Source organism: Phoxinus phoxinus, assembly GCF_949152265.1.
Source record: "Phoxinus phoxinus genome assembly, chromosome: 21".
Classification (NCBI taxonomy): domain Eukaryota; kingdom Metazoa; phylum Chordata; class Actinopteri; order Cypriniformes; family Leuciscidae; genus Phoxinus; species Phoxinus phoxinus.
Window position 1 is genome coordinate 27315995 of NC_136896.1, and position 27492 is coordinate 27343486.

The 27492-nt window shown below is 38.0% G+C and overlaps 1 protein-coding gene and 1 long non-coding RNA gene across 17 annotated transcripts in view; both read left to right on the forward strand.

The window, feature by feature from the left end:
* The first annotated feature begins 863 nt into the window (after positions 1-863).
* On the forward strand, positions 864-6110 carry LOC306989549. Its single transcript, XR_013795660.1, has 3 exons — positions 864-4296; positions 4591-4677; positions 5824-6110. It is a non-coding gene; the product is annotated as an uncharacterized lncRNA (long non-coding RNA).
* An 8214-nt stretch (positions 6111-14324) lies between these two features.
* mapta (microtubule-associated protein tau a) overlaps positions 14325-27492 on the forward strand; it is a 34232-nt gene continuing 21064 nt past the window's right edge. For 10 of the 16 annotated variants that reach the window (XM_079594492.1, XM_079594490.1, XM_079594497.1 and 7 more), the window contains exons 1-2: positions 14325-14418; positions 22776-22982. In XM_079594492.1, coding sequence (XP_079450618.1) covers positions 22796-22982 — 187 coding nt within the window. In that variant the 5' untranslated portion in view covers positions 14325-14418; positions 22776-22795. Of the gene's footprint in view, positions 14419-22375; positions 22478-22775; positions 22983-26932; positions 27083-27492 lie in introns of those variants that run through there. The other 6 variants (XM_079594491.1, XM_079594481.1, XM_079594495.1 and 3 more) reach the window with 2 other exon arrangements.

Consider the following 27492-nt stretch of genomic DNA (forward strand, 5'->3'; position numbering starts at 1 on the left):
GTATTCCCTAGGCACTACTTCCACTGAAACTACACCCTCAGTTAGGTCAACAGGAATTGTTTTGGAAACATCCACACCTGTAGTGACAGCTGCTATGAAAACAACTCCAGTTGTAACTATACCTGGTTTAACATCTGCGGTTAAAACTACATTGGCTCAAACTACAACTTCAGAAAGTACCACTCTACGCAGAACTTCTGCAGAAAGTTCTCCCATAGGAACTACTGCTGAAGAAACGCCCTCAGTTAGTTCAACAGGGATTGTTTTGGAAACATCCACACCTGTAATGACAACTGCTATGAAAACAACCTTCGGTGGGACAACAGCTGGCTCAACATCTGTTAAAACTACGTTGTCTAAAACTACAACTTTAGAAAGTACCACTCTACGCAGCACTTCTGCAGAAACTTCTCCCATAGGAACTACTGCTGGAACAATACCCTCAGTTAGTTCAACAGGAGTTGTATTGGAAACATCCACACCTGTAATGACAACTGCTATAAAAACAACCTCAGCTGTAACTACACCTGGTTTAACATCTGCTGTTAAAACTATGTTGGCTCAAACCACAACTTCAGAAAGTACTACCCTAGGCAGCACTTCTGCAGAAACTTCTCCCGTAGGAACTACTGCTCGAACAACACCCTCAGTTAGTTCAACAGGAGTTGTATTGGAAACATCCACACCTGTAATGACAACTGCTATAAAAACAACCTTAGGTGGGACAACACCTGGCTTAACATCTGCTGTTAAAACTACGTTAGCTCAAATTACAACTTCAGAAAGTACCACTCTACGCCGAACTTCTGCAGAAACTTCTCCCATAGGAACTACTGCTGAAGAAACGCCCTCAGTTAGTTCAACAGTAACTGTATTGGAAACATCCACACCTGTAACGACAACTGCAATGAAAACAACCTCAGTTGTAACTACAACTGGCATAACATCTGCAGTTGAATCTCCGTTGGCTCAAACTACGACTTGTGCAGACAGTACTACACTAGGCTGCACTTTGGCAGAAACTATTTCTATAGGCAATGCTTCTCCAATAACTTCAACCCCAGGCACTACTTCTGCTGAAACAACGCCTTCAGTTAGTTCAACAGGAATTTTATTGGAAACATTCACACCTGTAATGACAACTGCTATGAAAACAACCTCAGCTGTAACTACACCTGGATTAACATCTGCTGTTAAAACTACTTTGGCTCAATCTACAACTGCTGCAGACAGTACTACCGTGGGCAGCACTTCTCCAGAAACAACTTCTCTAAGGAGTACTTCCACTGAAACCACACCCTCAGTTAGGTCAACAGGAATTGTATTAGAAACATCCACACCTGTAGTGATAGCTGCTATGAAAACAACTCCAGTTGTAACTATACTTGGTTTAACATCTGCTGTTAGAACTACATTGGCTCAAACTACAACTTCTGCAAAGAGTACAACCCTAAGCAGCACTTTTCCAGTAAGAACTTCTCTAAGCAGTACTTCTGCTGAAACTACAATCCCAGTTGAACTAACTGAGGGTGTATTGGAAACATCCACACCTGTAGTGACAGATGCTTTGAAAACAACCTTAGGTGGGACAACACCTGGCTCAACATCTGTTGAAATGACGTTTCCTAAAACTACAACTTCTGCAGAAACAGCTTCTCTAAGGAGTACTTCCGCTGAAGTGACATCCTCTGTTATTTCACCAGGAATTGTATTGGAAACATCCACACCTGTAATGACAACTGCTATGAAAACAACCTCAGTTGTAACTACACCTGGTTTAACATCTGCTGTTAAAACTACGTTGGCTCAAACCACAACTTCAGAAAGTACTACCCTAGGCAGCACTTCTGCAGAAACTTCTCCTGTAGGAACTACTGCTCGAACAATACCCTCAGTTAGTTCAACAGGAGTTGTATTGGAAACATCCACACCTGTAATGACAACTGCTATAAAAACAACCTTAGGTGGGACAACACTTGGCTTAACATCTGCTGTTAAAACTACGTTAGCTCAAATTACAACTTCAGAAAGTACCACTCTACGCCGAACTTCTGCAGAAACTTCTCCCATAGGAACTACTGCTGAAGAAACGCCCTCAGTTAGTTCAACAGTAACTGTATTGGAAACATCCACGCCTGTAACGACAACTGCAATGAAAACAACCTCAGTTGTAACTACAACTGGCATAACATCTGCAGTTGAATCTCCATTGGCTCAAACTACGACTTGTGCAGACAGTACTACACTAGGCTGCACTTTGGCAGAAACTACTTCTATAGGCAATGCTTCTCCTACTTTAACAACTGCTGTTGAAACTATGTCGGCTCAAACTACATCTTTTCCAGAAACTACTTCCTTAGACACATTTTTTCCTATTCCTTCATCCCCAGGTACTACTTCTGCTGAAACGACACCATTTAGTTTAACAGAGAGCTGTGGATGTCTCCAATACACTCCCGTGACAACTGCTATGAAAACAGCCTCAGGTGTAACTACACCTGGCTTAACATCTGCTGTTAAAACTACGTTAGCTCAAATTACAACTTCAGAAAGTACCACTCTACGCCGAACTTCTGCAGAAACTTCTCCCATAGGAACTACTGCTGAAGAAACGCCCTCAGTTAGTTCAACAGCAACTGTATTGGAAACATCCACACCTGTAACGACAACTGCAATAAAAACAACCTCAGTTGTAACTACAACTGGCATAACATCTGCAGTTGAATCTCCGTTGGCTCAAACTACGACTTGTGCAGACAGTACTACACTAGGCTGCACTTTGGCAGAAACTACTTCTATAGGCAATGCTTCTCCTACTTTAACAACTGCTGTTGAAACTATGTCGTCTCAAACTACATCTTTTCCAGAAACTACTTCCTTAGACACAATTTTTCCTATTCCTTCATCCCCAGGTACTACTTCTGCTGAAACGACACCATTTAGTTTAACAGAGAGCTGTGGATGTCTCCAATACACTCCAGTGACAACTGCTATGAAAACAGCCTCAGGTGTAACTACACCTGGCTTAACATCTGCAGTTGAATCCACAATGTCTCTGAAATCAACCGTAGAAATTACTACCATAGGCACGACTTCTCCAGAAACTTTTACTCTAGGCATCTCTTCTGCTGAAACAACACCAATTCATTTGGAATCATCCACATCCTTAATGACAACTGCTGGAGAAACAACCTCACCTGAAAATAGTTGCTTCTGCAGAAAGTACCCTACACACCACTTCTGTAGACAGTACCCTATTGGAAACTTCTACAGCTGCGATGACTCTACAAACAGTTGGGTTACAAGGCCAGTTACTGCAGAAACGACAGATTCAGTCAAGTCAACAAATGAATTTGTAAACATCGACAGCATCATGACAACTCCTGGAGCAACAACCTTACATGAAACCACTGATTCTGCAGAAAGTGCCTTAGTTACCACTTCTGGAGAAACAACCTCACCTGAAAATAGTTGCTTCTGCAGAAAGTACCCTACACACCCCTTCTGTAGACAGTACCCTATTGGAAACTTCTACAGCTGCGATGACTCTACAAACAGTTGGGTTACAAGGCCAGTTACTGCAGAAACAACAGATTCAGTCAACAAATGAATTTATAAACATCGACACCATCATGACAACTGCTGGAGCAACAACCTTACATGAAACCACTGATTCTGCAGAAAGTGCCTTAGTTACCACTTCTGTAGATTGTACTACCCTGTTCACCAGTTTTGCTTAGTGTTAGATAAACAGGAATTGTTGGAAACATCCACACCAGTAATAACTGTGTGAACAACTTCACCTGAAACTACTTCTAGCTTAACTTTTTAAACCACAATGGCTCTGAAAACTTCTACTTCATGAGAAATTACTTCCTTAGGCACAACGGTAGAAAAAACACCCTCAATTAGTTCAACAGGAATTGTATTGGAAACATCCACACCTGTAATGACAGCTTCTGGAGGATAAACCTCACTTTAAACTACACCTGGCTTAATATCCACTGTTGAATCCAATCCAGTTCAACAGGAGTTCTATTTTAACTACTACCTTACCATTCATTTTTTTAAAAACTACAATCACTCGGAAAACTACTACTATCCTATGAACCACGTTTGCTGGAACAACTTCAGTTAGTTCAACAGGAATTTGGGAAACATCTACAGCTGTAATGATCATAAAAGTAGGGTTACAAGGCCCGCTACAGCAGCTACAACATTTCCACAAAACCATCAACTGCAACTGCTGAAGCCACAGCCTCAGCTCTATATACAACTGCTTCTACAACTGCAGTTGTAAGTTTTACATCTGAATTTTTACAAATGCCCTCACCTGTAATGACAGCAGGAGATAAAACAAACTCTGTTTAAAAATCAGCAAGGGAGATGTGTAGTTGCAGTACTGTTACTTAGGAAACTAGCTCTATTGATTTTTATTTTTATTTATTTTTTTAGCTTCAACTGAAATAAAATAAACTCAGACATTATTTCTTGTTAAATCAATAAAACTGCTTTAATATTTCTCTACAGCAGTCTTTGCATTACAATTGTAAAGTGAAGTAATATATAATACATTTTTTGTTCCTTCAGGTGAATGTTTGCTGTTTACCTTGTGGCCATCATGGATTGCAGATTTAAATCTGTATGATGTAATAAATGAACACTGCGACTTTTCAGGTAAGTCTTTTGGAGACACAACTGTACAGATTTAATTTGATTTCAGTAGTAGCCAATGAAAACAATTCACTGCTGACTAAAGGCCCCGATAATACTCACAGCAAAGTTCTTATTCGTTCTTCGCTTAAGGGTTAAACGAAGTTCGAAACAAGAGACCAGCGATATACTGTTAGCGACCATCCAACGGCATCCTTTACATGAATATGTAAATATATGCTGCGTGCTTTCCTCTCAATAACAGAAAACAGCAAGCATTTTTTTGTTTATTTTGAGTTTTGTTAAAGCATTAGAAAAGCATAGCAATTGTTTACAAGAGTGCAGATTTTGTGCAGTCATCACGTATATTTATATAGCACTTTATACAATAGATTGCTAAAAATCAAGCAGCTCTGCTGTATTAAACATGAAAAACAGTACACCATTTTCTACTGTCCAGCAGCTCTCCAGTGTGTTCATGTTTTCAATCGCGGACTTCTGACCTCGACGGCAATTTTTCTGGAAAGTTAGTTTTGGCCTGATTTAGTTTGAAATGACATCACATCAGTTCGTTCTTCAATTTCACTTGAAGTATATCGGGGCCTTAACTTACCTGAACCGTATACAAAAACTGTTCATATCTTATGCAGTATTTCAATGCAGTTTGCACTTACTGAACGATGTTCCTGCTCTCCTTAAAAGGATGCTTACCCCACAAATGTGTTACCTGCCTCATGTGGTTCCTAACCCTTAGGACTTTTGTTAATCTTCAAAATACAAATTAAGATTTTGTCCATCCTTTAATCAACATTTGCATTCTTCAAAGATTATATCGACTTTTAAAGACATAAGTAATCCATTTGAACCAAGCTGCTTAATCCTCTTCAGTATTGTGAAGGAACAATTGCTCTGATAAGCTAACTATTCACATATCAATGTAAATGTAATTCACGGAGCACATAAAATATGGCAAACAGAATCTGAAACGCATGTAAGTTTGATTGCGTAGGCTTTCAGTGGATGGACAAAATTAAATGTGTTAATTTTCTTAAGACAAATTTGCTCATGTTGTCCCAAAATATGCTTTCTGGGTCAACTAACCCTTTGAGTTCATGTTGTGAAGTATATTAAGCAACATAACCTTTAACTAATTATGTTCATGTTTTGCAGTTGTATCTCAGGAACAAGCACAGCATTGATAATGCCACTTCGAACAAGATAGACAAGCAGATGGACAATGAGATAAGGACAAGGTCTTGTGGTATTCCCTAAAGACTGCTACTCCAAATACAGATATTCTGTTCTGGTAATTTATAAAATAGAAATGTCATTGTCAACAAAAACATTAAGCCATTTGTGAACTTTTTATATTTTCTCCAATTGTTTTTGGAAAATGTGTTTTATATTTTGTGTAAAATGTCACTATATGAATAAAATATTTTCACTGTTCTGAACTTAATTTGAATTATTTGTTTTGATTTAGGCGTCATATTTAGGTCCACATGTTTCTGTTATACTGGAAAATAACCAGAAGTTTTAAAGACTTTTTTGGCAAAAACATTCAACATATGCAAAGAGTCAATGTTTTCAGAATTGACACTTCATAAACTCTGCTATTCACTCTGGCATGCTGGATATCAGCTTCTGGGCCAAATCCTGAACGATAGCGATCAATTCTTGCATTATTAGTGCTTGGAGTTGGAGAATTTGTGAACTTCAGCTTGCCCACTCACCTTTTGAGGATTGACCACAGGTTCTCTATTGGATTTAAAGGGCTCAACACGCCCCACCCCTCTCTTCCATGGGGCGTGTTGATAAGACAAGTAAAGAGTTGCCTTATGCCTGGCTCACACTACAGGGGTTTTAAAATCGTAACCGAATGTGAAATCTGGTTGCAGCTCACACTTAAGGAGAATTTTTGCAGATTGTCAGATCTGAAGCGGAAAAGCAGATGTAAACACAATCTGTCCTTCAAGTCATCTTCGTGAAAAGGTAGCCGTGACAAAGGAATTCAAAATCTTTGAAAAATCATCCTTTTAACGTTAAATCCAATTAATGGCGTCAGCGCTGGTCAATGCAATGAATCGATGCCATGGTCTCTGTGAAGTGACGCATCAGCTTCAATGTTGCCGCATTGCTGCTGAGCCTTGTAATGAAACAAGCCATTCACTATTTTAATATTTAAATAAATAACTTTGAGCTCCACTTTACATCCATCTTTGAATGAATTCGCATTTTTGTACATTTCCGTTGAATGAACAGTTTAATGACTCAAAGACTGTCCCTTCCCGACACCTAGCGGCGTAACAATGTAACTGGACTGAGTGACCGCCTGTCTAGAATGCGCTGAGATGAGCAATTCCTATAGGAAAGAAATTATTTCAGTTAATTTATATACTGGTGAAATATCAGCAGAAAGCCTTTCGTAAAGTGAGATTCAAGGATCGGAACTATTACTATAACTGTTATAACAATGGCATAACAAGCTTATTGTCCGGTTTTGTTCTGTTATTATATTATGTGGACAATATATTATTATTATATTGTATCTTCTGTTTACTATATAAATGCGCTTTTTATTTTCGTTTCATTACTGAACATGTATTCGTCTTCGTGCCTGCTGACCACAGCGTAACACTTATTTATTTAGCAATAAATAAATATGTAACCCCAGTAATGATACCCGCTATGTTAAAGCTGGGGCCTGGGTAAGTAGGGTGAATACTGGTAAAGTGCGACTCTTTCTGATAATTTACCTTCTGCATAATGTTTTATGATCCAAATGTCTTAGCCCCTCATATGATACTATTCTAAATATCTTAAGTACTCTACTATACAGAATAATAAAAAAAGAAACATTAAACACAGGATGGATGACTCCTCCTCAATTCCCTCATTAGAATGACTTAAATGGCTGTCCCAGTTTGCCAGTAATACCCTGTCCTAGTTTAACAATACGCTATTGCGAATCACACAATAAAAATACGCTATCACATAAAAAAGAAAATAAAAAGATTCATATGAATGTGATTTTTACAAATTCTGATTCACCATTACATCCTATAACAAAATATATAACAATTACAAATGGTCCATGAGTGTTTTAATTTTTATAATCTTAACAATTTTTACCTCAGAATGCTGTCATTTTACTTTACCATCACATTTCACTGTAAGGTTGTTGAATATGGTGTGCCATACCCCCGGAAGTGATGTCATTGCCACAGAATCTATTTTTTTTTTATCACATACTTGCTTATGATGTGTGTGCAGTGTTGATTTTTAGTAATGTAATCATTTACATGTAAAGATAGAAATTAAGAAGCTTAACTGTCCCTTTTACCCATTGTCCCACTTTGCCAGTATTCACCCTATTTGTTTCACAGTTATGATTACCAATAATAATCACATATTTGCCATTCCTTTCAGCAGCAATAAAGACCATTGAATCCAATACTGGTCTTATGAGGCTTTTTATGTATTTAAATTACCCAATGAATTAAGTAAAACAATGTAAAAAGAAATGTAATGTGAAAATACACTATTTTGAAATGAAATAAAATAAAATGTAACACATCCTTTTAAAGGATTTACAATTATATGGAAAAAACCAAACAATGACTACGTTTACAAGCTGTTAAAATTTGGGTTATGGTCGGGTTAAGGTCACTATTCGGGTTTCTGAAACATTCGGGATAACCCGTTTACATGCGTGAGCAGAGAGAGTTACTCCTGTATACATGGAATGTGTAATCAGTCGCCAATATCCCGATGTAAACGGCGACGCACGGTTAGCGTCTGGACGTACGGACAACATTAAGTCGCAATATGCGTCATTTCCGATTCTTCTTCCTGTATCCAAAGACAACAACAGCAGCAGCAGCAGCAGCAGGCGGATAATGAATAGTTTGGGGCAGATAGCGATAGTCTTTGTTTGCGCTTTGGCGCTGGTACTGATCCACCAGCAGCACTGACACTACTGTGCCTCATGGTCTTTATTAATAGAAGGAGAGAAATTGAGCAAGAGATAGGAAATGTAGCTGGAGTCTGACGTCCGTACAAACCCTGCTTCGCGTAACTTTTCGGTCACCTTCTTGTAAATCTCACTATCTCTGTACTTTCTGCCGTTTATAAAAGACATTATATTCTTGATTTTCACCACACTAATAAAGAAATTGGTCGCCTCCTCGGTCCAAAAGTGTGGTGCTGTGCTGCGTCTCGCCATGTTAACCTCGACTTGTTTACTTCCGCTATACTGCACGCGGGTTTTTTTTATGCGCCGTCTCTACTCAAAAGACCAAGATTCCTTGCGAATAGAACATGCGCAGAACACACATTTTGATGGGGATATGCCGAAACGCGTTTACAAGACCAAATATTCGGGTTAGAAAAGGGGTACCCCAGGTATAATGTTTTTAAAAACCGGGATATGAGCATATCCGGGTTTTTGCCGGTGTTTACATGGCCGTGCGCGACCGGGTTATTGCTAATATCCCGGTTTTGAACGGGTTATTGGCTGCATGTAAACGTAGTCACTTATCTTCACAAGACTGTTAAACTCAATAACACAGTCTTCCAATTGGTATTAAACCTTGAAATACTCAATAACTTATACTACCGCCGTGTATCGCGCTGTTGAGTCACTCAAAATTACCTCAATGGAAATTCCTTAACCACAACAGCTCTATTGTTTTTAATTGGCGATTGTGACAGTACTGACATAATCACAATCTTGCTCATCCCGATATATTAAACATGTTTGTCTGATATGATCGGGGCGGGCCCGAATTGTGTCAGAGAAGATCGGGAGGGGCAAGATTCGATCTGTGAACGCCTTAAGGCTAGTTCACACGGCAGGATAATTAGGCCGATTTTAGCCCCGATTTACCCCTTCCGACAATCTTAAGGATGCTCCGATTATCGTAAAATAATCTGATCAGATATTCCTGCCGTGTGTGGTGTGTTAAGACTGCTCTCATCTGCTCGGAAGGACGTCGGGACCGCTCCGATCTCCGATCTTTTGGGACGATTTATCCTCGTGTGGAGATTCTCGTCTCGCACTATACGTCACCGTTGCTTGTGTGTGTGCAGTCTGGTACAAAACACTCGGTGTAACGTTACGATTATAACGTAAGACTATAGAAAAAATTACAGACGTTAGCGTCAGTAAAGTTAGCTTCATTGAGTGAAAAGGTATGACGTCACATGTTCACCTTTTCGGTTTGTAGTCTTTGTAATTACGTATTTTCACAGTCTTATACCTCAACAGTTTTACATCAAACTGCGACTTTCTTGACTTTAAAATGTATCTTTTAAATTGACAAACATCATATGTGTAATTCAGGGCACAATTCAAACGAGATCAAAATATTTGTTGTCTCTCGCCTTGACTACCATACAATATTTTTCCGAAATAAGGTCCCATGGTGGTCAACCGGAAGGGGAGAGACGCACACCGTGTCCTAACTACACGCGACGCGATAAAATTCCAGCGACAGCAAGTGTGTCTGTCCACACTAGACGCGACGCGACTGTGAGACCCCACACGTCAATCAAAAATCACAGCCATTCAGAACAGCGTGTGGGCGGAGTCTCTCTGTGAAAGCGCACTGCTGGCCCGCACTCGCATTGGAAATGGGTAAGGATATAATAAAATCAAGAAATAACATTATTAAAAATCAAAACATTAACAAAATATACTCATTGACTAATTTTGTTAAGAAGTACAGTTGTATGTTTGCATAGAATTCAGTTTGAACGCTATATTATATGCTTTCAAAATCTGAGGTAAATTATCCATTATTGCTTCTGGCACAGTGACCTATTTTTAACTAAAAATAAATAATGTGTACTCATAACCAGTGTAATTTCTTCATATGACAATCAGTTTATTCGATCTTGTTCATAGGGAAATCCATATCCATCCCGTCGCTTTATTATGGATGGAAGGAAAATTATATTCAAACTCAATGATCTGTCAGCCGCGACGTCGCAGAAATAGGAACCGTTTCTAAATTAGAAACTTCGCGTGTCGCCGTCGCGTCTGGTTAGGACAAAAACTTTGATTAACATGGAAAAGATACCTTTTATCGCGTGTCGCGGCGTCGCGTCGCGTGTAGTTAGGACACGGTGTTAGGCTCTCTATTACCCTACGCAGACACACTAAAAAATGACAAACTGTTCTGCCTTTAATGTTAAAACGGAGTCAGACAAAGATGGAGAGACTCAAGAAGAAGTGACAACACGTAGAATTCAACAGGACGTCTCTGATTGGTTAGTTGATGAATTTATGTTGCTGATGTGGAGTTAACTATCTTCAATTAGCATATTCTGTCATGATAATCTATAAATCACTCGTATAGGAACTGTTGTGAGATGCACACAGAGTGACTTTCTATTGCATGTGAAAAGATGGATGCTAAAGTTTGAGCTGACTCACAAATGTACTCGACTACAACAACTCTCAACATGGTTCCCGGGGGCGGGGCTTATGTACATTTAGCCTTGGTGATGTCACTAACCCGGGAGGAATGTCGTGTAGTCCCTACCAGCTGTGTGTTGTAGTCCTTTTCTTTAAAAGCAAATATCTTCCTTTGCTTTGAACTTTGAGTGTTGTAACTTTGCAGATGTTGTTTATGCTCAAACAGCAACATTACACACTAACTAAAGTTAGAAAAGTGAAATCATACTTTACCACACTTTTAAAAACACAGTATAACCAGACATGGCAAAAATATACCGGGGAACACATAAACATAACTAGTATTACAAATATCCTACAAAATTAAAAGGAAGTAACTAATTTATTATGAATAGAATAGTTCAATATAAAATATTCAGATATTATAAATGGATTGATGAAGTAAAGCAATAACATGAGATTGAAAAATTATTTAGCAACACTTTATTTAAAGTTTAATTGCACCTGTATTTAATATCAATCAGTTGGGGGCACTTCATCTAAAAGTTGATGAGTGTGTTTTGTTTTCTATATTTAGCTATCAAAATAGTTGAATACCAAAGAAATAATTTACCAAATAAAAGAAAAAGAAAAATCAAACAAGGTGAAGTACTTTTCATTTCTAAAGTATAGGTTTATTTATTATACAAAGCCCAAAGAAAGTATCTAATTTCAGGATGTTTCCTATAATTTTAAATGATCATAATACATCAATGCCAAAAGATAAAAAAAAAAAGAGTTTCTTATATTAAAAAAAGTGTTCCTGTGCCTCAATTTGCCCCAGGTTAGGGGTAAGTTGCACCATCTGGGTGTAAACTGGTCATATTTGAATGTGAGTCAAACCCTGCGAACGTGTAAAGATAATGTACCTCTTTTAAAACTACTTCAATAATCAAATTTCCTTTTACAAAGTCATATTTCTTTTCTTATAACTTAAACAACATAAAACCAACCAAATTAAGATGAAATTTAAATATCTTTAATTGTTTGCATTTCTGAAAGAACATATTGAACACCAAAGTTGTAACCTTCCGAAAAACTAAATAAACAGTTTGAGTAAAATAAAGTAAAAATAAAATAAAAACTAAATTAGAATGCATGAATAAATGTCACTGAAACTAATAAACATTTAGGTGGTATGTTCTTCTGGTAAGAAGGATTTGGTGTATTTGTACATAGTTCCTATCAAAAAAGATGATACCAATTCAGGCTAATGTATAGCTGATTAGCATGGTTTTATACATTGCTAAATCACCAATATTTGATCATATATATTTTAGACCTGGACAAATTTGCTTTAATGTAACAGCCATTACATCTGTTACACTAAAATTGTACTTTTACAGTAAATGGGTGCCTTCACCTCCTCCATGTGAAGCACTCATGTGCTCCTCCTTTTACAGTCTGGCAGAAATGATGGGTGGTTCCAAAATATATGGTCACATGACAATAAAACTACAGTTGCCAAGATAAGGGGGGTGGATCAACTTACCCACTGTCTCATCTTACCCCACTATCTAGATGGATGGCAACATAGCTAGTGACTGAATGTTGTGATGTGTCAATAAAGTGACTTAGTTTAATTTCCATCCAAGCTTTATTGACATCGAAGTTTTGACTGTACACACAAACACAAAATGTGACTACTCTTTTTTTATTTTTTTTATTAAACTTTCAGAAAAGCATACAATGACATTTAACATCAAACATAAGCCAAACAGATCTTAGGGGAAATGTATAACAGACCTTACATTGTACAAAGTAAAACATTCAATTCTCCAAATTACTTTTTTTTTCTATTTGAGAGATGTTTTTATACACTTCTTATTTTTAGTAATTGTATTCAATGAGTCATAAAATGTAAAATGTGACTACTCAGAAACACTAAAAGACTTGCTTCAATCCTTCGAACACTGCAACTTAACTCTTAGCAAGCACTTGGTCGCCACCTAATGGATAAGGGACACATTACCTATATAACAACATTAAAGTGAACACAAAAACAACTGTTGTGAGTGTTTGTGAGGTGTATTCATGTCACATTTGTGATATAAAACAGTTTAACGTCCTAAAAGAAATACAATGTTTTTTTTGTTGTTGTCATTTTAAATATTTCACTTTATTCAAAAGTGATTATTCTTTGTTCTTCAATAAATGTGGATATTACTCAACAAATCACCTCTCATTGTGAGATCTATCCCCAGCGTGTTACAACTCACCCAGGTTGTAACAATGGAAATCTTTGTATTTATCATTAGCACATAATCTTTGATTGTGTATACCCTGATAGCACAGCCTCAATCCCGGAGACGTCTATTTGATAGATTTGTGTGTTTACATCTGGAAGGCGTATTTTTTAGAGTGTTTGCTCATCTGTGATTACGACTATAGGACGTTTTCTATCAGATGTCAAATAGACGTTTAGAAAATGAAGATATTTATGATATAGAATATATGTAAAACTGACATCTTAAAGACGTCTATCAGATGTCAATAAACAGCAGATGCTTTCCAGATAAAGTGATCTATAACAGACATCTTGCAGACGTACGTGTACGTGTCCAAGTGAGTTTTATTAGACAAATGTGGCTAAGTTTGAGAGATCTAGCACAACCAACCCAGATAGCAAGGTGACATTGATTCAACGTTGAAATTCCATCAGAATCATAATTTTGGTTGAGGTTGAAAATGATTGATTTAGTCCATCTTGATTTTTCATCGTTGAAATAACATTATTTCAGGGTGCAAACCTGATAAAAAATCTATGTTACATTTCAACATTGATTCAATTATCTTTTGGTTAATGCATTAACATTGATGTTGATTCAATGTTGATTCAGTGTTGGTCTGCTATCTGAGAACCACATTAGGCTACTGCATTACTGATGCTCAAACAAAAAGTGCTAACCTCCCCTAATGCACTGAATCTTACGTGTCCCACATTACACTAATCCACACTCTATAATAAACCTATAATTATAACAAATAAATGGCGAGTATTTGTAATTTATTCGTACATTTTAAAGTGTCCAAATACGTAGGCTACTGGTCCCATCAACATACAGCAGCACATTATCCTATAGTAAACAGATACACACAACTTAAACGCTCGCGTCTTCGATTTTCCTCAGAAGTTTTCATATTGACTTGTGAAAGATTCGGAAGAAAAGCAGTTGATTCTGTGATGTCTCTCTAGCGCCTCGTCTCCTGAACAGGCTGCACCAGGAACCGCAGCGCTCGAGCTCTAGTCTTGCGCTCAGTGAGCGACTGCAGCTGGAGAGACAATAACAGCGACCCGTGCACAGGTAAGCAGAACCTGTCAAAGCTGCCATTTGTGATTTTAAATGCGATTTATTTGTGTATATCTGCTGGTTTTCATGCACTGTATTCGAAGGAGGTTTGAATCAAACAGACAGCGTGTCCTTGTCGCAATTTTAAATCGTCGTTGGTCAAGTCATGTTGTTAAATCGGGCCTGTGCAGCTTACGTATTAATAAACTAATGCTCTGAATATAGAATATGCTCAAATATTAGAAGAAAATGCCCGGTCTCATAAGAAAAATACGTTAAGTGACTAACAAGATTATTCAGACTGAACCAAGCGTAGCCTAGGCTTCGTGTAACGGTATTTATGGGACTTTTCACCAAATGCCAATCTGTTAACGTGCTCATGTTCAAGACTAGACCTTTAGACGTGTAAAACCTTTTTTCCCCCCCTGCACCTTTATTTTCAAATGATCAGTTGAACGCAAATCGCTAGAGCTATTACGCACAATGTGTCATTTTTATTCTAGCAACATATTTAAGGACTACAAAGAATGCGAATAATGCGAATAATTCCAAATAAAAGAAATGCTGTATTCAAGCGAGGTTGTTTCTTCCTCTCTAAAACGGAATGCCTATGCAAGTTCAAGCACACTGTAAAACGATTTTTGTTGAAGGATGCTTTGTTGGAACCACCTCCCTCCATCTCTACAGAACAGAGATGCGGCCATGATTCCAGCTCTCCATGTCGTCTGGTCTGACTGTGTTCATGTGTCTGAATTCTGCCATCACAGTGTATCTGTGTCTGATATCACGCCTGAGTTCTGTCGGATTTAGGCTATAGGCGACTCGCTTTTATTTCATTTCATGGTTACGTGTCGTCGCTGACCGAGTGCTGATTCTGTGTTCTAATAATGCTATGCAACACCTTTCGTCAACGACAGTACAGTTGTCTATTCATGGATGCGTGGGTTCATTTAGTAGGCTAACCAGCATTATTCTTCATGTTCAATGCGCGCTTCGCACATGGGGTCGTTTTGGTAGCGGCACCCAATAATCACTGCGTTAAACTGCATCCCTTGTGGACTGTAATCCGATTTAAAATGGGGGTTGAGTTGAGGGTTTTAAGGTGCCTCGCCTTTTTCCCTCATTACAGTTTTATATTGATTACATGAATGTACCGCCATTGCCAGTGTCCGATCACTGTTTGACGTTTTTAATTGTCATGACTGAATCTCAATAATTATTTCATAATAGAATCAGTCGAGCCACTCTCATGGTTTAGAGATCATGCAAAGAACCCTAGATAGGGTGTATCCATGCACAGGCATTATGCATCTTTGTTGTATGAAAACGAGCAGCTGTGACATTGTTACAACTCCTTTAGTGTCCCAAAAGTCACACTAAAATCATCTGTCGAAGCGGATGTAATTTAATTAATTAAATGGTTAGTTAATTAAATTTACTAATTAGGGGTAGCCTATTTCTGATGGGGAATTTCAGCAGAAGCCATTACAGAATAGAATCGTAAAACATTGCGGCCACTGAATCAAATACATCAAAATCACATAGCCTATAATTAGACAGATCTATTATCTTTATTCTGGGGGAAGAACAACAAATATTGAATTTATTAATGTTTTGTGCCATTTGTGTAAACATGTTGTTGCAAAAATGATAGAAGATAATTGTTTAGCCCCAGCATTATAGATATTTGCCATGTGAGCTTATTATTTTTAATGGTCACTAAGCCCCATGGAAACATCTGAGCAAATTGTTGTGGTTTAGTGATATGGACAGTCTTACAAAGAGCATCAAATCTCTGACATAATGCCATATGAAGTCTCTCAGACCAGTATGAGTGCTTAATTGGCATGGCACTGACTGAGGGCTTTAGCTTGCTGCAACATCAGTCTCCTCAGAGAAGTTGGCATGAGAGGGTGTGAGTGGGATCTCTGCCACAGACCAAGTGATTTGTGTAATTTGAGGTGAATTTGCAGCTGTGGAGACTTAGGCCATTACCTCTCTGACAGAAGCGTGATGAACAGAATTCCAAAATTCCACGTCTACATGCATCCACATGGTCCTTTGCCCTGAGAACTTATGCATGACTGTTCTGGAATGCTGCTAGTTATGAACTGAAACACATGTAAAGTGGGGTACAAAAGTTTGAGACCATTAACAAAAATGTTTATATATTCTATTTTGGCAATTTAATAAAATCACATCAATATACTTTTGATCGTATCATTTGTAGAGTTGAAAAATGAATAGAGATTTCAGTGTTCGGGTTGTTCGTGTGCTTTAATGACATCTGCTGCACTCGAACAAGTTTATGCAAAACCTGATGATCCATATTATACAGCATGTCAAGAGCACCTTGTGAGCTAAATTGGAAGAAAAAACGTTTTTATGAATAATTTTTTTGGGGCTTTTACGTGGTAACCGTATTAAAAAAAGAATAATTGACTCCGGTCCGTTGAATTATTAGAAAATAATGCACACCTGAAGTGTGACTCTGCTTCGCTTTGTGGCCCACTTTACCACTTTGGGTGTGCATTATTTTCTAATAATTCAACGGTCTGGTGTCATTTATTCCTTTTTTTTTTTTTTTTTTGACAGGGTCAAAGGACAGTCAGAAACTGTCCCAGAATTAGCTACAAAGCTAAATTTCATCTGCATATAAATATTTTCAATATTAGCATAATTTTCTGAATTTACTATTTGCCTTTCCACCACAGTACAGTGTAACCATTCTCCACCCTGCTCATAAAGGGAGTGACTCATCATAAGAGTCATTTCGCATGCTAGCGGGATAATGGAAGTTGCTTATGTCATCACATCAGTCAGAAATCTCAGAATACATGTTCTGGCATCAGATTTACAGTCTGTATTCTTGTCATCTAATCCAATATTGGGTTCTACAGACTAGACTGCCAGGGTCTTATGTAATCTCGATTTGGTTGATTTCATAAATGAGTCATTTTGTGATACGCCTGTTATGTTATGGGACAGTGTTTGAATTAGAACATAACTGGCCCTGCCCGAAAGGAGGCGGGGATTGAAAGCAGTGAGAGAATATGAGAGAGGAGGAACTGTGCTTCATAGCGATGCTGAGCAAATTTAGGTCAGGGATACAAGGGTAGTCAACCGTGATGAGAGCATCATACTTTCAGCTATTCTAAAGCACAAACTCAGTACGTGCCAGTGGAGAGCAGCGATTTTCAGTTTGGTGCCAGATAAACAAGCAATAACGCCTAAGGAGATACACTCTGACTTTTCCTGGTGCCATCCATGGATTTATTGCTAATTCCAACCCAGCAGTTTTTGACATGGTCAAACAGATTTGCCTGCTTACATAACAAATAATACCTGCTAAGTTGGTAGGCTATATACAGATTTTTTTTATGTTGTGTAGATTGTCAGCCTACAGGACTTCAGTGAATGGCCATAACCACCATCTGCCTTAGCGGTTTTAAAGGCCCCTTCACACCAAGGATGACAACTATAACGATATATATATATTTCTAAATATAAAAGAATAGCAGAGTTTTCAACACAACTAATGATAACGGCACAGCGAAATGATATCGTTGGTGTCACTTTCAGAACGATTTCTTCTAGCTGATGAAAGATAAAAACATTGACAGCCAATCAGAATCCTTCTTGCTTTAAAGAGCTCAAGCATTCATAAACTGCAGCGTGTGCTTATAATATACAGGGCTGCATTTCTCAAAAGCATCATGAACCGTGTTGATTGTAGAGACTATTGTTGGCAATGGTTCTACGATCTACTTTGGCTTAAGCCCAGAACGATATAGTCCGCTTGTGTGGACGCTAATATCGTTATTGGTCTTGGTGTGAACGGGCCTTAATAGCACTTGTCAGTGTCAAAAAAATTGAGATGGCCAATCAAATCAAAGAAGTTGTGCTTTACTGTTTACACTGAGTGCTTCAGTTTTTAACTGTGAAAGTGCGTGGTAAGATGTAAGCTGTCATTTAATATTTGAAAATTGTTTGACGATAGAAATCTAATTGAATGTGGCAGGACAAGAAATATTTTGCTGTTTTGCATTTTGGCATATGAAGGATACATATTAGGCATATGAATAAGAGTGAATGTGTGCATATTCGAAAATAAAAATAAAAATGTATTCATTTGCTGAAAATTATTATTCTTGTTCTTCAACTGTTCTTCTTTCTTGTTCTTTATCCCCTCAAATCCATGTAAATCCTATAGTTATTAAATTCCTTTAAATAAAAGGACAATTACAAAGTGTCCTTGCCTCAGTATGGTTTTGCAATCTGCAAGAATAGAAGCATAGTTTTTACATTACATTTTTGTTGTTGTTTTTGCATTTCTTGGTGTTAGAAGCGACATTTTAAGCACGGCTATTGAAATGTCCCACAAAACTACAAACACGACACTGACAAGAACAGAACAGCAAAAAAATCTAGAAGTTTGTTGACATCCTTTCAGTGTAACAGTAGGAGCTTTGTTTCATAAGTCGTCTTGACACTCCATGGGAAGACTCAAATGCTCCCATGTCTATTTGAACGATCAGTTTCACAGGATTCAAAGAAAGGGGAAGTGTAGAGGAAGCATTCAGCTGCATCTATTTGTAGCATACAGTCTAGTTTGCAGTCTGAATCATCTCAGTACACTGGTTTAAACTTCAGCTTCAGTGTCATGCTAATTATTTGTGTCTTGGAGAAAGCAGCAACGCATTATCAAAACAAGTAAATACATTTTGTTGATTTTATGTGAGACCAGGCCTATATGATTAGCATACTAACTACTGTAGGGATGCACGTCATATCAGCCACCATATCGGTATCGGCCGATATATGTTCATTTTTAATGTTATCGTTATCGGCTTGATAAAAAAATTTGGCCAATTTATTAAAGCCGATTAAAAATAGAGGATTATTTTCTTCAGCTGAGACTCTTCAAATGTGCACTGTTCACCATGATGGTTTTGAATTGCTTGAAATATGATTGAAATCACAGTAAAGTGCAACATGTGCAGCGCAAGTCTGTCATAACATTATTATAAGAACATCATTATAATTGTATGCTTGGGACATGGCTTTTAATGGTGAGCCTTTTGTTTTTGTAATCAGCCTCGCTTTCATACCTGTCATGGCGCTGCTCTGAATAAGGTCTATAAAGAAGGAAAGACCTCTGCGATCTGACCTTGTGTCCGGACGACCACCCGTGTTAACCCTCGCCTCACCTTTGAATGCAGGAATCCAAACTGAATGTCTTTGTTCAGTTACTGACACTTTTGATGGTTTTATATGTGTACCCTGTGGCGAATATATGTCTTTGCATAGTATCCCAGGTGCTGTGTGTAAACATCTATGTTGATCTTGTGTGTTCTCTAGTCGCACACACCCTTGCATTACCGCTTTTAGGTTGGTTTGCAGAACGGCCATGAGCCGTGACACACACACACACACACACACACACACACACACACACACACTCATTAGAGAGCCAACTGTGCATGTTTTTTATGCTTTAACACTCACAACAAGGCACCGCTACACAAAAACCAACAGATGTGAGTTCCTGCCCTGGTTAGACGGGCTCTTCAACTGCCCTTGGAGGCATGTGGCGTTATGGCGCACATACATTTTTCACTAAGTGGAGTCAGGACATGTTTACTGTAAAAGGTCTTTCAGCTCATACTGTGGAAAGTATGGATTGAAATTCAGGGATTGAAATTTTGGGCAAGAATTTCAGGGAAAAAATAATAAACAGACTCAGATCCTGCACTCTTTTGGTCACTTTTCAAAGTAAATTTGTACAAAGAAGTTTGCATGATCAGTGACAGATGGTCTTTATTAAATGGGATGACATGCTCATGATTTCTTTCTGTAATTAATGGGAAACTGTGACATACCAAATGCTAAGACATTCTGAAAAACTTTGTACTGCAAGTGTGATGATCATAATTTCATTTGTAATTGAAAATAATAATGAATTATGAATTAGAAAACTGCAATGGACTTGTGGATTCGACTGTCTTTTTTTGTTATACTGCTCCATTTGATGATATATATTAGGTAAATGGTAATAAATGTTGAGCAGTCATCACATTCCCAGTGTACAAAAAGCTTTGAGGAAAAGTAAGAGAGAGTGTTTGCACAAGGAGGAACTTTGCTGTGTTCCAGACAGTTTGTGTGCCAGATGCGCATAAAACAGGTGAGACTTTTCCCACTGCCCGATGCAGTGCCATGGAGATTCCAGACGGGATTTTGTTGTGAACTGTGGATTTTAGTTGAGGAAAACTCATAAGATCAAAGAGAAGTGCAATTTGTTGGTATAACAGGAAAAGTATTCAATAAATGCTAATGGGATACAACAACAGCTGTGTGTTGTACAGTCACACTGCTTGTTATGGCAGTAATGGCGCTGTTAATGCTCTACAAAAGTCTTAGGGTACGTTGTCAAAACAATCCTCATTCACTACGATCAGCGAAAACGACTAAAAGCGCTGCATTATCATGCCTGCCGATGTCATGTTGTGAAGAAACACGACTGAACACGTAATACGCATGACGTCAATGTTTACATGGAGACGATAACGGTATTAATTTTTTTTCATACACTTGCACTTAGAAACTCGATTTCAAAAGCTTATGGTTTTAGGCCGCCAAAACTCATCGTGTAATGAAGGGCCAAAACGCATAAAAAGTTTTCAGTTTTGACAACAGTTTAAACAACCCCTTATAGGCGCATTTCTTGATTTCTCTCTTCTCTACTATAATGCTCCTCATCCCTCCAATGAATGTGTTTGCTATCACTGTTCAACATTTTTAACTCTCTTTTTCATATGATTAAAACTAAGCAATGCATGACAGTTTTTTTCTGTGACTGTACAATAAAACATAAACATATGACTAGTGGTCGCAGACTTTTGGAACCTGTATATACAGTAGTCTTAATTATAATATATAATATATAGTATATAGTCTCTTTTAAATATACTTAGGGAGCATGAAGAAGGAGAATTTTTACAGAAGAGGTGCATACATTTTTAAGTCCAGCACTCTGTAAAGTCTCCTCCAGCACATCCCTAAGACTTTCAATGAACATAAGATCTGGACTCAGAGGAGCCAATTTATGTGAGAAAATGATCCTTCATGTTCCCTCCTAACCATTCTTTCACAATTTGAGACTGATTGATCTTGACATTGTCATCTTGGAATATAGCCATGGTTGTTTAAGAAATGAAAAGCTACACACTACATCAGTTATGGATAGAAGAACTGTTATCAAACATATAACATGCTAAAAAAACATAACAATCTCTGCAATAATGATCTAATCATTGACTCTTAAGTAGGCTATTTGCCTACTATAACAGCGACTTTTTTTTTTGTCCGGGCAGTGTATATAATTATATCATGTTGAAAAGTCATTACCTTCCCTTTGTTGCACTAAAAGAATAAAATGAATGAGCTGTCAGGGTGTCTGCAGGGCTGGGCGCTGTGTAATGCGCTGGCTGAATTGTGCATCAGGACGGCTGTGAAATTTTCAACATGTATAATCTTCTTTGGGCTGGGTAGCTAACTGAACATGTATCACTAAATCAGATGGACTTTCAGTATTAGTGATTGATTATAGTATTACAGAATTATTAACACCTTTAACACCTCAATGCTTTGGAGCCGGATTGTCCCGTGTAGAAACAACAGTTGCCTTCAGTGGCAAAAAGGGGTGTTTTCTATCATTTCACAATGTGATTGTTAACTACATCGTGTCATTATGTAAGGCGTGATTCTTTTACCTGGTAAATGAGAACTTTTGCATGTGCGCTATGTTATGTTGTGCGTTACAATGGTTTAAATAAAGTGTCTCCAGAAAGGTTTACAGGAGGTGCATGGGGACACATTGGCTTGACTGCACTATTTTAAGCCACATGGCAGTAACCTTAAGCTAGTCCTGCATGTTTGGCAGTATAAATATCCAGGTTTGCACCGGCACTCTGGCTCTGTTTACACTGAGCTTGTGACAGCCCTGTGTGAAGCCAGCGGAAGGGACGGATCCTGGCGATTGGTTATTGATTCAACCCACGTTGTCCTTGGAAAAGTTAGTGGAGGACGCCACTACTGTTGACTCATTGAACTGAGAGTTGTTTTGGAGGTTTTCTGCTAATGGATTGTGGATTTTCAGTGGATTTGAACCATTTTTTTTCTTTTTCTTCTTCTGTCAGCACTGAAAACCCATCAGAGCAAAACAATCAGTGCCTGGCAAAAAGCCTTTTTAACTGCTTTTCTCTCGTACAACCACTAACTTATTCTTTCTTTTTTCCCTTTCTGCTTTTTATACCCTTCTTACTCTATCCTTTCTCCCTTACCTTTCTCCCCCACCCTCCCACTCCACCCAGTATCCGCATTTGGACTTGCTATGGACCAGCAGCACGATTTGTTGAGCTCCTCGCCCAATAGCCACACAGCTCACTACAACTCTGGCGATACCATGGCAACCTCCCTTTCTGGAATGACCATCAATGATCATCACCATGGAAACCAGTTTCATAAGGAGAATGGAATTGCGGTGGGGCTTGTGAGACCAGGGGATTGTCCAATGAAAGGTGAGCTTGCTTCTGTGGGAAAACAGGTTCATTGTGTCACAGCCAGTCAAAATAAATAAATACATACCGATTACCTGATTAGTCAGAACTATTAAACAAGCTCTACAGTGTGAACAGGGTGTGTATGTTATCATGACACATTCAAATATAGTTAAAGGACAAGTTTAATTGTTCTTGAAGGACATACTGATGTGGAATATGATCTACTACAGTCTAAAAAGAAATTCAGGGGACCTGGTTATGTTGACACAATAATCAACTTTACATTACATCAATGTTATATTGTGTGTGATTTAAAGATGCAGACTGTAACTTTTTTTGTGTTCAAAATGTAAAAAAAAGATATAATGAGTGAGTACATCATGAATCCATTTTCCAAACCGCGTTTTATCACTATGGTTCACCTATAGTAAGTGTTTATATTGGGACTATTTTAGACTGGTTTGGGTCGTACCGCTGTGGAGTAGCCCAGTACCTGCGAGACTCGTCATAAACAGAGAGAAGAAGCTCCGGCTACAATGTTCTTCCGCAAGACGCATGCAGTTCTGTTTATTAACCGCTTTAAACTGAAATTTCTGTTCTTTTTTTAAAAGAAATATTAACTTAATGAAATTGTCTTGATAACGTTGAGAATTGGGCATTTCTAGTTCCCAGCATGCTTTGCATAGGAATTGAGAAGGATAATTAATGTTGAAGTTGAGTGTTATTTATTTTATGTGTTTTTTAGTAAAAAGAAAGGCCTGTTAGTGTTTAATGCCGTTATGTTTGACATTTAAAAGAGTTAATGTTACACTGGCCTTATGAGCAATGACTGCACTAATGCCTGTGACAAATAATATTTAGCATACATTTGCTGTTATTCTGATTTGAAATAGATAAGAATAATTGGTTTGAGAACCACCACTCGATTGTGCTGAAATTAGTTGGAACGTCTTAGTTTCTTGAGTAACCAGCTTCAAAAAATAGTTTATGCTGCAAATTTACACTCAATGTACAGTAGTCAACATTTGAAGTGGATCAAAACCTTTCATCAAAGTTATACATGCATTTTGAACAATACCTGTTCTTGTCTTAGGACAACTTTGATGAACTTTTTTGATCCACTTCAAATGTTGTCTACTGTAGTTTGTAGTTTGAACATAATTTTATTAGACGTTATCATAACTCAAAAAGTACACACTTATTGTTTTGTTGAGCCTAAATATTTGTTTTTAGACTGTATAAGACTTTATTTCCTCCACAGCCAATAAGGATGAAGATATAATTCTATAATTCATAAATAATATATATATTAATATGTAGTGCACACTATTAAATATTACAAGGGCAAATGTTATGACAGACATAATGAAATATTTATTGGCAGTATGGTTCTGTATAATACACCAGAGAAAGATTTGCACGTTCCTACTAAATAATGAGATTATATTAATGATTTCATTATTAGCACATGAATTCACTGTGATACTGCATGCTTGCTGATGTGTTATCCCACCGAATAACAATTAGCATGACCGCTAACGTGTTTTCTTCCTGTCATGAGCAAATAAACGTATCAAATGAGGGAGATTAAACGATCAAAAGGCATTGAAGGGCGTATGATCTTAACACATATTTAGTGTTGTTTCAGATTATGAATGTGGCCGCATTGGCTGCAACTCTTTGATACAGCCTTGTGTATTAATTCCTTTACATAAACCACAAGGCTATGCTTGACTGGGCCCTCAATCCAGGCTTTGCAGCTGCGTCGTTCTGTAATCCGTGCATGTGGGTCACACTCTTCTCAGGACGCTCGCTGGTACTAATTCAACGCCTTCACACAACCTGCTTTCTTCTGCATGTGTGTGTGTGGTTTTGTGTTTTTTGTTTACAGACCATTGAGGCTTTTTGAAAAGCACACAGTAATGAAATTGGTTCTCAGTTGGGTTACAGACTATGTAAGGAGACAGTGTATAAATGAAGGCATGTAAAGACTCAATCGATGGATGCTGAGCAAGTTTGAAACCCCCTCATTCACTTTTCTACCAAAAGTACAAACAGTCAGTAACTGAATTAAACCAATGAAACCTTGCACAGCTGGCGTACTTCAATGTGATTGCCTCAGTCGTTCTAGCGTATAGTGTAATCTGAACTAGTCAGCTAGATTCTAGATTCATAAAGCTATAATGTCATGAGGTACTCGCTCTCATGTCGTTCCAACCAAACCCATAAGACTTTCGTTTTATTTTGAAACAAATGAAGATGTTTTTAAAGGTACACTGTGTAGGAATTTCTCCCATCTAGCGGTGAAATTGTGTTTTGCATTCAAACGAATAGTGCTCTCTAGCGCCTCGCTTTTTCAAATGCGTGTTGCAACTACGGTAGCCGTTATGTACCAAGAAGCTATGACAACGTCTTCCAAAAGCACTTCATAGGGTTTAACTATACATGTTCTACTGTTATGCTGCATATATAATGAATTACACAACCAAGCAATGAAAAAAAGCTTGTAATTTAGACCGTAACATTGACTTACCTGTCGAGAAGAAAGCAGGCAACTTCAGTGTCCGTTTCAAAGTCTTTCTCCTTCATTACCTCTTTCCACCTGGGAAAAGCTATCCCCATATTTACCCTCGTTTTTTTTATTTGCCGGTCACGTTTCCTTTTAAATACATTTTTTAGCTTTTTTTGGCGACGAGGATTCCTTCTCCTGTGGCTCGGCATAAGTATGAAGTACCGTGCAGTGCAGTCTTTTAAATTTGCCGGGGCAGTGACAAGCGCTTCTCACTGATCTCCTTGTCCGTTTCAGTCACGTGACGCTGGCTCTGAACGAAAACGCGTTGTGGAAACGCGTTGAAGTTGCTAGTGCTTTTTGTCCCTCTCTGCTATTATAGTTTTTCAAGATGGCGGAACGACATGGAAGCCTCTATGGACTTACCTGTCCCATGTAAATAGAGATAAGAAATTCTTTGCTTACGAGGATAAGTCAGATCATTGGCAGAGGTAATTCTACACCAATGAGGACATATTTATGAATAAAGACATTGATTTTAGCTAATAAAATAATTAAAAAACTACACAGTGTACCTTTAATGAAATCTGAGAATTTCTGTCGCTCCATTGAAAGTCTATTCACCCAAAACTCTGACGGTTCATATATCAAATAAATATCAATATGAATCGAGCAGTTTAATCTTAAGTCTTCTAAAGAGACTCGATTGCTTTGATGAACAGATTAATTGAGGCTTTTATTAACATATAAATATTGATCGGCAAACATATATAGAGCACTCAAATATGGTAAACGGAAACTGTACTTGTTTGATGTGCAAGAACAAACCTCGTTGGTTTCTCGTGCTCAAATGTGCTGGCGAAACATGCAAGATTAAACATTGTCACGCGTCAAGTAACCATGCTTAAGCATCCGTGACCAAATTATCAATGTTGATATGTGAATATATGTGTTTATCTTATAAATCAATCATGTTGAAGTCCATTCAATCCATATGGATTTCTTTTACAATCTCGTTATGAACATTTTGAAGCGTAGAATAGACTTTTTACTGGAGGGACAGAAATCGTTCAGATTTCATTCAAAATATCTTAATTTGTGTTCCCGAAGATGAATGAAAGTCTATATGGGTTTGGAATGACATGAGGATGACTAAATGATGACAGAATTTTTGGGTGAACCAACACTTTAAATAAATGATGCTGCCTGATAGCCCTGGGAAGATCTTCTCTCTTTTTTTTCTAAATGTAGTTGCTTGTTTAAAGCCACTGCCAATCATTGAACTCCAAGCATGTGTAAGGAGGGGAAGGACAAACACAGTCGTTGTATTGACTGACAGTCTTTTGTAAAGGTGCCAGCTTGCAGCAGAGTCTTCTGTTGTATTGTATGTATTCACAAACCCTAAATGGGACCATAACACTCTCTCTTTTTTTCCTCTGCGACCCCCTGCATTCTTTAGTGCGTAGCTTATATTTCCCTAGTTTACAGCCTTCGCTAGTGCACACTTTCTCCCCGTTTACTCTTCCTGTAATGGCCCACTCAAGGAGGAAACATTACTCAGAGAATCTCCCACAAATAAATGGCACATACTGCAATGGCACAGCACAGAGTGAGTATGTTATAGATAGTACAACTAGTACATTAGTGACTGTAGAAGCACAGTATTAAACATTAGCCACTTTCACACATGTGGCCACACAGCAGCACAATACAGTTGTCGGCCCAGTATTTGAGTCCTTAATACGGTCACGTTCACACACAGTTTGATTATTTAAAGTGATAAGACTTCTCAGTTTTATGAATGTCGCCATCTTTGTTATTACTTTGGTCACTGTCGTTATGCTTACTGGTAAGAGAATACGGGCTTGACTCTTGTTGCATGTTCATGCAGACAGTATTCGAGACAATACTGTAATTTACTGTGTGAACGGGACATTTCGAGACTCGCACCTGTAAGTAAATGCGGCTGACAGTGTGAACGTAGCCTGTGAAACACACTCGTAAAACTGAATTGCCGTT